Raw genomic sequence first — 12,225 nt, 5'->3', positions numbered from 1 at the left:
TAGACTGCCTTCAAATCTTCTGGACATATCAGTTATAGAATCTTATAACCCAAAACACCACAGTTAACCAACCCTACTTGGAAAGTCTGAAGTATTACAGGACTTCTCTTTTGGAGGACTGAATGTACAAAAAATGTATTCAGTAACATATTCCTCCCTTTGTGGGAGGGGTTTCAGAATCATATTTGTCCAAAAACTGTCTTCTGAGTCACTGCTCATTCCCAACTCTCTGTTGTGAATCTACATAAAAGCTTAATGGAGCTAGGCTACATTATACTATTTTCATGATGCCATCTTATAACCCTTAACAAAAATGTGGAGGTAGCACAATATTTTGTGGTATGTTTTGTACTGAAAAATGGAAAACCAACAAAAATTGACAAGAAAATCATGTAGAGAAAAATACATTTTACTAGCAATCAAGGGACACAGGCTTTTTAGAGAACTGTATAAGCTGAAGCTAATGACATTGAACACAATCATCTTGTCCAGAAAACTGTGAGCCTTGCGAAATATGGTAATGTATTGCCACTATAGGGTGCTATAAGCATTTGACTTTAATAACATTGAATAAGCCATTCAAATCTAAATTATAGCACTTCTGAAATACTTATCTTTAGTTTTCTGCCAGTGCTACTATATTTTAAAAGTCAACATGCCCTACTGGCAGTTTTTTAGTAGGCATTGTGAGAATTCCTTGGATGGTAAATAAGCTTCCATTGTAGAAAAGGTATTTAAAGTGAGCCTGCTTTAAATGTCCTCCAAACCGTGTTAAAAATCTAAGCTGCAAAAGACAGTGGCCTCTGATTATTGATCACTAACGTGTCCCTATTGCTGGTTATTAATAAAGGATAAAGAGGATTTATTGTAGGGAGGAATTCTAAGATATTTCTTGTTTTCTGTCATAAATTATGACAGGCCACACACTCTACTAAATCAAGCTATCAGAATAATTTTGATGGGGTTATATCCAGTTATATAAACCTATGATGTTGCCAGTTATGTTTGTAACTATTTTTCAGAGAACTTCCTCTTTTCTTCTTGAGAGAATGACAAGCAAAAGCAAAGTATTTACCAAAGTCCCAGCAAGCAGATTATTGATAGATAGATATGAAACAAGTTACTGTTTGCACCAAAGCACCTTACTGGTTGATCTAAAAAGAAAAATAAAAAAATCCTTGAAATGTTATAAATCAATAGTAGTTCATGGCCCAATGCAATGATTAGCTAAATTACATACTCAATTGATAGTCATCAGTTGCCAATACAACTAGTTTGTATTTTTTGCGTTGCTCTTTTCTGCCACTATGGAAAAATATGTGTCTAGAATACTGTCTGTCCGTGCTTCAACTTGGATATTTTTCTAGGAGTGGGAAAGATAGTTAGGGAGATATAATCCAAGTTCTGAAATAGTCTGAGAAATTACAGTTTGTTGTATTGCACTTCTATCCTTCCTTCAATTTAATATGTACCTTATACTAGAGAATTAAAAGAAAAATTAAACCTGACTCCAGAACAGTTCACACGCTCTGGGCATGGCTGGATTTGTGAGTGTTACTTGTTATACTGAGATCCAGAGGCAAATTTTGAGTTCCTCTGAATTTCTAAAAGCTTAATTTCTTCAGAGCATGGAAAGTTTTTTCATGGAAAATAGTTATGGGTCATTTTCACTGTCATGGTTATGCCAAAACTGTTCAATTCCTGATACACAGCACAGCATCATATGTTCCTTATTCACTAGGAACAATGCTTGCATGTGCTTACAATACAAAAACAAGAGACTGTTTATCAGTAAGTCAGATTTGCTTTAGTCTAAAAAAAGATAAAATTGTTTTTTACACCTTTGAAATATCAAGTAATCAGCATAGCTAATACCAAAAATTCATTCATCCAATGAATATGGAAATGACTGGTTGTCACAGACCAGTCAGTAAAAGACAGCTGGCTTGCTTTATTCCTAGGCTGAGGTCAGTACCATTGTTGGAATTTCATATGTATGCGTCTTCTATGGACTGTTTATTCTGTCACACCAGACAAAAAAGACTTAACTAGGACTACCTTAGAATAAGCCTTGGGCTTATTTTGGGTAGCAGAACTGGCCTGCTCTACCCCATAGTTTCTTCTTTGTGTTCAAAGGCCATAAATACAGGAAAATATCAATTTAACTTCTCCAGACTGTATTGTTTGCATCTCAGTGTTTCTCAGAAACTTTGGCTAAAGAAGGCAGTGCTGTGAGACAGGTTAAGCGTATCTCTGATTTTCAAGTGGGGCTTGTCTGGTTGAATGGAAAATGATAACAAATTCATATCATGTAGCACCTGAATTTTGGAAGAAAAATGTTTCAAAAAAAGAAGATATTTTTAGTCTCAGGTGCTATTATAAATAAAATCTAGATGCCCATTTCAAATTAAAGTGTATGTAGATTTTTCTCCTTCCCATTTAATGCTAATTCCTCATTTCTTATGAGGACAGACATCTGTTTCATATGAGAGGCGACTAAATTCTCAATATGTCTGTAAAAAAAAATGTATTCACAAAAGCTTCTTCATGACTGTAAAAAGATAAACACATAGTACCTGAAAATTCCAGGACTGGTGTGAGTATTTTTGACTTTAAGAGACACAGAACTTGAGATGTACAAAATTTAGAAATGTGTATGTGCTTGTATTCATTAATTCTAAGATTTAAGGTAGTTAATAGCTTATATGCAGTATTTTCTTGTTTGCTGCTCTGCTTCATCAGCTGTATTTTATCAGATGGAACCAATGTTTGGAGAATAGCTTCATACTACAAAAGTACCAAGCCTATGAAAAGGTAACCATGAACGAAAGTACAGGCTATTACTAAGTTAATTCATGTCAGTTTGCTTTTTTTGTGTTCAAAGAAATTCTTAATTTTCACGAAAGACAATAGGACTAAAGGTTGGCTAGCATGTTGCTAAATGACCTCTCACATATTTCATTACAAAAGTTCCTCAAATATAAAATAATATGGGCTTGTATAAGATACATTAAAACCAGCTTTCGTATCTTAAACAGAAGCATGGAGTTGTTTACAGTATTCCTTTAAGAAAAGCATTGACCTCTTAGGACTGTATTTACTAATAGTAAGGCAGTTCTTAGTCTATGAACTTATCTGCAGCCATTTTAAAGAAAGAAAAAGTGAACACAAGTTCTTCCCTCCTTTGTTTATTGCTGGCAGTACTGAAGGAGAATGCAAATGTGCAGAGATAAGAGAGACTTGCCGCAAGATTTCATGTGGGAGGGATTTCCCCCCAGATCTTTTGCCTCTGCCCACATACCCAAACAGTGCAAATAGTTAATGCAGATCAGATCCCACTGTGTGTTCCCCACGTAACACTTCTGCAGAGCTTTGATGAAATACGGTGTTACTTCATGTTCACCCGTGTAAATACCTGCAACTCTGTAGCTGAGATGTAGCCCTATAGCTTGCAACATGTATTTCTGTGGAAAATCCAAACGACTCTAGTATAGTTTTCCAAAGGGTAATTGCTTGGTTTTCTGTTCCAAGGTCTGCGGAGGCAGTTCATTTTGCAAAACCCAGCCCTACTGCACTTAAAAAGAACAGCAAGCACAGAAGGATAACAACTCACCCGTACTCTTAATTGATCTGGTATTTCTACAAGGTGCCACCCTTTTCCACACCTCCTACCTCCTCCTTAAGTGACTCAGCCGGTGGAGGAGAAATCTCTTGACTTTTCAGACAGCTGGATGGGGAAGAACAGTTCAGCTCTCTGTCTGCTTTGACTGTGCCTCCCTTCCAGGCTGACTATCCACACCGAGCCACGCTAGGACACTGCCTTCTACCATACCCAGGTAAGGATGTTTACTGTTCTGGTTTTATACTGTTCCCTTCCAAGTAGGGAGATTCCTACATTTTCAGATTTCTTAATGTCCAGTTTAGGAAGCCATATGAAAGAAGTATGGAGAACTTGACTATGAAAATGCAGCTCTGAAAGTTTTACGGTTCAGGTGTTCATATTCCCGGGACCATTGTGACTTCTTCTGTCCATACCATCTTAATTATTTCATTATTTATATTATATTGCTAATTGTATTTTATTCTAGTGATAATTCTGATGATAAAGTCACTGTTCAGACCACTTTTCATGAATGGCTGTTTTAATGTCATTTTTGCTCTTTGGTTCATTTTACGTGTTTGTTTGTTCGTTTGTTTGGTGGGTTTTTTTTTTTTTTTTTTTTTTTTTTTTGTTTTTTTTTTTTTTTGGTTTGGTTTGGTTTTGGTTTTGGTTTTTTCTTTATCTGGATTTTTTATCTAAAAAAAAGAGAGTATTTACTGTTTTATCATTTTCATGAATTATCTTTATTATTTTGGAAAAAAAAGAAAACCCAAACCAACACTTTCCTTTTATTTTCACCTTTGCAAAAGTACTCATTCTACTTTAATACAAGGACTTACCTATACAATGACCTGAACACATGTTTAAACAGGAAGGATTCTTCATCAAAAATCTAACAAATTGAACGACAGAGCTGAATAAAGAAAATTAAAATTATTACCCCCTTTTCTACACTCTAGTAAAAAAAACCCCTACATTTAAAACAGAATGTGTATTTCTAACTTGAAAATACATACAAATTTGGCTTGTGATTTAGTTGATTTTACATAAGTGACACTTCCAAAGCTTCTTTCAAAACAGAATCTCCTCCGCCCACATCTTGAAAAACCAGTTTTGAGGCATCTTTCAGCTACAAATAGGTGAATGATTGCTGTCATACATTCACATGTTCTCTAGTCTTACCTCGCCTGTTTTCTTACACCAACACAGATGTTATTTCTGTTTTCTGTATGAACTCTTTTCTGTGTTATTAGTTCTGTGGACAAAATGGGAGAGTAAAATATTTATTTAAACACAATATATTTTTTCCAGAAGTTCACAAATGTATTATACGGCTATTGCTCTGATGTGTTACTCCTGAAAAAAAAATCTGTTTAGGAATACATTTTTGTGATTGTTTAATGTCCATAAAATGAATGTAGTAATTTTTAAATGTAGTTTTTGGCAAAAGGACAAAAAGACTAACTAATTGTCAAACAAACAGAATCGTGTTAGTGGTGGCAATTGTGTAGGGAAGAAATTAGACTATCAGTTATACATATAGATCTGCACCTGACAGGAAGGGCCTTTAAGGCTATTTGAAGAGATCATATTCTTGTCTGTAATAACAAGTTTGGAAGTCTGAAGGATTGTACGGCCTTGAATGGTTCTGCCTGTAGTGGTGATTTGCAAAACGGCCTTTATCTGCAATCAGGAAATTCTTATTTGAGTGTAAGTATAGGTAGGCAGAACTGACAGCCCAGTCACAGCATTCTTACCTGAGGGGAGAAAGGATGGATATGGACAACAGCAAAATTGGTGTTGACTTCCAAACCAGAAAGATTTTACCTCACACACTTAGGGGTGCCTGTCTAGTAGAGCAGCTGCAATTCTGTGTGTCCCCAGTGTCTTAGTTATAGGGCTTGGAAACATTTATCCTGTATCAAGTCAGAATTACTTAATTCAGTTGCTTGTTCACACTACATTCAAGAGAAATTATGGAAGAAATAATGAAGTTTGCTGACTTGAAAGTTGTTAAAGGAAAGCAAGGAAACACTGTTGTGTGTTAAATAACTGTGATTAAGACCAAATGTACTTTTCTTTAAACAGCCATATTCTCTACATTCAGCTCACATAAATGAAAGACAAGCCACACACTATAGAATTAAGATTAGGAGTTGCAAGGGAAAACAAAGCAAAACAAAAAGTAGAGCTGAAGTAACTACTCAGTTCTAATGGAATGATTCTAAAATTTTGAGCTCTGGTTGCTCACAAGATACTGACTATTCAGCTTACTTCAGAGCAGAATCCTTCTTCAAGAAGATGAAATTTTGGTGGCAGTTTCATATTTGGGATAAAGAAAGAATGAAGTACACGCCTATTTTGTTTTTCACATGGCAAATATTAGATGCTGTCAAAAAGCTGGAACTTAAAGGTCATGTAGCAAGCAGTAGTCAGCAAGCTGTGGTTCTGTAGAGCCATATATGAAACCTGTTTGTTCCAGCTGGTGTTTCATGTGGACATGCCAATCTCAGAAACTTCTCTACAACTGAGGCTGGTTTAGCAATACAGCACAATAGATTGGATGACAAGAAAATTCTGAAACATTCCTTTTTTAAAATGAGTTGTTCAGCTACCACTTTTTGTATACCCCATCATTAATAGTAGCGGGAAATTTGACATTTTAGGCATTTGCATTTGGCAATGCTTTATATAAAAAGCCTCAGTATAAAAACAAATATTTTGACTTTTAAGAGAAGAAGGTGTATCTCTCTTGACACTCTTTCAACATTTACTATGCTGAATTCCTTATTATACTGTGTGATGATAATGCAGAGGCTTCCTGCCTCTAAGCTGTGGAAATTAATATTGTCTTATTAGAAGCAAAATACATATCAACTGACTACCTACGAATAAGGTCTTAATCACTGTCTTAGCTAGAAGCCAAAGAACAATGATGTTTTTTGTTGGAACTAGTTCAGTCTGATGTGGAAAACATGAATCTTACAGGAAGTGCTTCTATTATTATGTATTTTTTTAAATACAGCAATGCATATGTGTGAAGCCTAATCACATAGACAGCTACAGCCAAGAGCAGAAGGAAGGCAAAAGGACTCTGGCGGAGGAACGGGTGTGTTCAGATGATCTGAAAACTAGAAGGTCTGGCTTTCAGAATTTAAGGCAGGCCTGAGGTATTCTGCTGATCAGTCACTGCAGGAGATGAAAAGGAGATGTAGAAGTGTACGTATAGGTATTTGTGATAAAAATAATGTTGGAGACTTGTGCTGCTTTTGGAGTAATTTCTTGCCAGGCTAGATGGATTTTTGACTTTCCCTGAAGTCATGTCAGAAGTTTTTTCTGAATTTCTTTGGGATTGTGTTTGGACTTCCCACAAAATGTTTGAGGGTCTGAGTCTAGGACTGGCATGTCTTAAAACCATTTGGGAGCTGCTCACTGGACTGGCCAGGGCAGTTCTAATTTTCGTTTAGAGTTTCCTGACGCTGTTTTTAAATTCAAATTACACTGGAGTTGCATTCCTGTTTGTTTTTGTTTTGCATTCCAGCTGAGTTGTTTTGCTTCGGTGGTTGAGATCTTATTAAGTATGTCTGAACACAATTTACTATTCCAGTATAGTATAGAAAGCTGTAACTCCGCTTTCTCCCAATCTCATTTACAAAGTTAAAAGCTTTTTTTATCTCCCTATGGCCCGAAGATGAGCTGTTCACTGACCTGTGTGAATAATGTGACAATTCCAGATCTTTATGAGCTGATACTTTTAAACTAATGTGATCCTCATAATCTGTCTGCCCCTTTCAAATACACAGACACAAACACACACTGAGTTCAAAATAGTGAAGGCCAAGAAAAAATGCTTTGATGAGCTCTATTCTGGCTGTTTATGCAAGATTCTTTTATTTCAAAGTCCTAAAATTTAAATCTTACTCTGATGATTCTTAATTGTCTGTGCTACAGATTAAAGTAAGATTTTATTTTTAATTTGCATTTTAAATTCTAATGGATTAATTTTGATATACAACTTGAAAGCTCAGAGGTAAGAAGAAAACCTTAAGGACAAAATGGCAGTAGTTTGTAGGATTAGGATGCCTGCGTTTAAAATTTCAGAATACCTGGCACATTTTCAGTGCTGACTGTAAAAGGGAGTGTACCTGTTTCTTATATTAATTTATGCATACTGCTTTTGGGTTGGGAGACTATGAAGTAGTTTATTCTGGATGCTGTACACATGTGCAACAGAAATATTGTTTTTCCTTAAAAACATAAAAAAATTAATATTGGATGAGAAAACCCACAGTTTTAATTAAATATTGGAGGATGAAAGAAACACACTGGACTCTCATGGATACAAGGGTAGTTGTAAAGCTCTTTATAGTCGCTTTTCATTTGATTTAATTTTCACAACAGAAGTCTCTTTTTCCAAAGTTTTATGATTCATTTCCCCTAGCAAATGGCTTTAAAAATACTTAATAGAAAATAAATCCAAAATCCTTCTGTAAACACTACTACTTCTTGAGATATAGAAATGCCAGTTCTCATAGCTTGAAAATATACTGAAATATCAAACTTTCTATGCTCCTGGGACTGACCACATCAGATGTCCAGCTGTACATAAGCTGAAAAAGTAAATCAGAGACCTCTCTATCATCCTGGGACAGGAAAATTTACAGTGAAATATAGAAACATTTATATAAAAAAACTGATTGCTTGATAACTTACCTGAACAGTTTCTAGGAAATACAGTTCACATATGCTTAAAACCTTATATAAATATTTTAAAAAGGTATTTTATAACTTATTGCAAAATAATTAAGGCTCACCATAGCCCCGAGCATATTTTTGTTGTGTGGGAACCAGATCCAGTAGTCACATGTTTTCTACACACGTTGTGCCAATGCCTGCTTGGTATCAACAACTAAGGTGAAAAAAAAGGAATATGGGAAGGAGCCTTTCAAAATGCCAGAATTTTAAACTCTTAAGAAATATTCGTAATTTCACAACTGCATAAGATACATGCAGGCTTTGGACTCCAATATTAGTTTTGTGTTTATATCTTTACTTTTATATCTTTAGTTTCTAAAAAGATCTCTAGTTGTTTAATGCTTCTTTTTGTTTGTTTGCTTGTTGGTTTATGTTGGGATATTTTTTGTTGTTGTTTTGGGAGGGGCTTGGGATTCTTTTTCCTGTTTTGTTTTGTTTTGTTTTTTGATCATAAGCTTTTTTTAGTAATTCTTGGGCAGCAAAAGCATAGAAAAGAAATATCTACTCTAAGTGAAATCCTTTGTGGCATCCACAATGTTTTATTGTCAGTGTAAGCATTATTCTTAAGCTTTTGCCAGAATCCAAAATCTTCACCTTCCATCAGTAAAGAAAGAGCCACAGGCCTTGGTGTCTCCACTCTGTTTTAGGTGTGTGAGCAATACATTTTACATCTGCCAAAAGAATAAAAGGATAGCTCTGTCATTCAGAGAACCAGGAATGTTTGATTTTTAAGGACTGCTTATGTCACAGAAGCAGTTTTCTGGTACTTCAGTGAATTTTAGCAGCCTGACAGTAGAGCTGGTTGTGAGCTTTCCAGCACTACATTGTTTTCTTGGAAAATACTGCTTTACAAAAAGGAATCCATTTGCTTAAGAGGGTCAGTTTTGCCCAAACTCTTTAAGTCAATGTTAGCATTTGGGGCTTTTTGAACTTAAGGGAGAATTTTCTGTCATCAAAATGTCCTTACGTTCTGCTTGATGTTCTCTCTAGGAAAGCTGGTATTCACAATCCAGTTTCAAAGCAAAACACGAAATCTTTTGAGTGGCTCAACTTCCAGATTTTTTTTTTTTTTTAATCATCAGTGTTGGAGGTTTTAAACTTGATTTGAAGTATGGAAGAGGACTGGAAAGCAGCTGCAGAGCAGCAGCACTGCTTTCTGTCCTGGTGCTCTGCATTAGCCGCTGGCCACTGGCTCTGAGAGACCCCTCAGCGGGGCTGGATAAACTCACCTGTGCTCCGGGTGCTGTGCCAGGGCCTGATTCCATCTTCCCATGGAGCTTATCACCTCAGCCGCTCTCCAGCCCTCATCCTGCCCCTGCCGCACCGAGGGCTCTCCGGGAGGGAGCTCCAGCGGGGAAGGGACAGCACAGCACCCACTGCAGGTCGCTGTCCCCGGGCAGGGAAAAGGCTCCAGGGTCACTCTGAGGAGGCCCGTGGCCGGCCCTAAGCCTTTCCAGACTGTCAGACTGAACTTGTGCAAGGCGATGATCACAGTGGACAACAAGCTTGACCTGTCTTTGGGGCTGATTCCTAATCTGGCTGTCAGCGCTCACTCCTTTTTTTTTGTTGTGTTTCCTTTTAGATTCCCGCGGAAGGACGGAACAAGCCCAGGGAACAAATGTCGGCTTTCAGCATACGAAGACAGGCTCCCAATCCCAGCGGTAATGCCGGCTGTCTCCATTCCCGCCCCGGGGGCGCTCCCGGGCCGAGGCGCGGCCTCCCCTGCCCGGCCTGTCGTGCCCCTCCCAGGGCAGTGGCCCGAGGGGATTGTGGCCACCGTAACCCGCCTCAGATGCCGGGCTGGTGTATTGTGCACTGACTGTGGCTGGCAGGGATCCAGGCCAGAACATCTCCCTGGCCCATGGAGTGTGGAGGGGAAGGGAGCCGGGGGCGCTGGGCAGGGCGGTGCGGCCGTGGTGGGGAACCCGCCGGGGCAAGGCGGCTGCGAGGGCAGTGGGGAGATCACTGGGCTCAGCACTGCCTCTGACTCTCACAGGGAAAACGAGAGATATTGAGGAAGAGTAGAATCGGGGAAGAGGGGAGAAAAGCTGTTTAATCATTGTCCGATGGGACAGCAATTCCTCGGGAGGAATAAAACTCGAGGAGGGCTAGAATTTGCTTGCTATGCAGAGATATAACCAGAGGCAAACTAGAAATATGATGACGTTTTCCATTTCCCTGAACCTCAAAAATATTTCCGTCGACTGAAAGGTTCATGAGGGCCTCGTTCAGGTGGGATGTGCCAGGTTTAAGTGCCACGTAGCCACAGCAGGGAGCTGCTTGGCTCTGGTGTATTGAGGACATACATTTTTATTGTCAAATACAGACAGGGATGAGCTGCATCTGCCTGTGCTTGTGTGACCTAATCTGTTGTATCAGATCCATGTTTGTTTTTTTAGCTGAAGCTTGGGGAAAATTCGTTAAGCCACAAATGAGTACTGTTCTTCCAGCCTAGGGCCGCAGGCATTACCAGATTGCTTGCTGATCTGCTCAACACTTGTCAAGTGTTTCTTGACAAGAAAACATTATCTATTCCTTGTCTACCACCTTTATACAAGGTTTAATGGAATATTCTTTTCACTTAGCAATTTAAAAAGCCATGATTTCTGAGAAATCCAAGTGATTTTTGACAACCCATTGGAGCTATTCAGGCAACCCTGAGATGCTTTCATTATTTTTGAAGTCTTTAAAGTCAGATTTTAATAAATATTTTTAAGAGAAAAGCTAGCTCAATAGGCAGTGAACAGGCTGATGCAGAATTCATGCAGTGAGGATAGATTAGTTTTTGTTAATCTACCGTGATTGTCAGCTCATTCTTACAAACAGCATTTTTCCTGTCCCTGGCCATTTGTCAAATGGCTGGATCTATGCTGCTTAAAAAGAAGAAAACCAAACCTGGGTATTAAGGCCAAGAGACAGAAGCACACATCCATGCTATCACAGCCATGGCTTCTAAAACATCTGCCACTTCTCTAGCACCTCAGTCTTGGAAAGAGCAAGTCCAACACAGAACCAGAGAATATTTGCAACTAGGCAACATCAGAGATGAGTCCAAACCTTCCATTCATTCTCTTCCATTTGGCACTATGGACATATCTGTAGGGAATTGAAACAGGAACAGTTCGATTACAGACATATCTACATTTTTAGACTTTTTTTTTTTTCTCTTTTTGCCATTCCCCTTTTATTATTTTTACATAATTTTATCTCTGTTTTATCTACTTCTACAAAAAGGAAAAATATTTAAAAATTCACTCTTGGCCAGTGTCACTTAAGATAAATGTTTTGGTGCTTTATTACGATTTGGTCTTCCACTCACTGTAGCTATTTGTCATTTTTTAATGTTATCACTACAGGTGAAGTTCTTGTATTAAATGCAAGGAGTACATTTTCTTATAAATCAGAGCAGAATGCCAAACACACAACTCTGACAAATGACATATTACTGACTGTGTGTGTTTAATCTGGAGCATTTCTTTCTACACACACTATTTACAGTCTAATTACTGAACACCAGATAGTGATGTCTCCTGAAATTTGAAAATCCTTTTGCATGAATGCTCAGCGAGTGAGGAATTAATGGAGAAAGCCATGAGGGTCTTCAGAGGAAAACACAAGATCCTCTGTATTTTTCATCAATTTTTTTTTTTTAATAATTGGTTGTATTAACAAAGATTTTGCATATTTTATATTTCACCTTCTCTTCTCTGAAAATATTTGGGGCAAATATAGCAATTAAAAAGATGGAATTTCTATTTGGTCTGAACTTCTATCTTTTCATTTTAACAGGCCATGTTAAAATACCACATCAGTATTTCCTCTTACCTCAAACAGGCTGATGATATGAAGCTTAGGTGGACTGAGAATAC

The 12,225-nt window shown here is 37.7% G+C and overlaps 1 protein-coding gene across 3 annotated transcripts in view; it reads left to right on the top strand.

Moving 5' to 3' along the window:
- SCEL (sciellin) overlaps positions 1 to 12,225 on the top strand; it is a 68,697-nt gene that overhangs the window by 18,465 nt on the left and 38,007 nt on the right. For all 3 annotated transcript variants that reach the window (XM_083882452.1, XM_083882453.1, XM_083882451.1), the window contains exons 2-3: positions 3,647 to 3,836; positions 9,939 to 10,017. In XM_083882452.1, coding sequence (XP_083738578.1) covers positions 9,975 to 10,017 — 43 coding nt within the window. In that variant the 5' untranslated portion in view covers positions 3,647 to 3,836; positions 9,939 to 9,974. The remainder of the gene's footprint in view (positions 1 to 3,646; positions 3,837 to 9,938; positions 10,018 to 12,225) is intronic.

The sequence above is a fragment of the Zosterops lateralis genome (assembly GCF_965231275.1).
Source record: "Zosterops lateralis genome assembly, chromosome: 2".
In the NCBI taxonomy this organism is placed as follows: domain Eukaryota; kingdom Metazoa; phylum Chordata; class Aves; order Passeriformes; family Zosteropidae; genus Zosterops; species Zosterops lateralis.
Note: the sequence above shows the minus strand (reverse complement) of the source record. Positions and strands in the feature narration are given on the sequence as shown.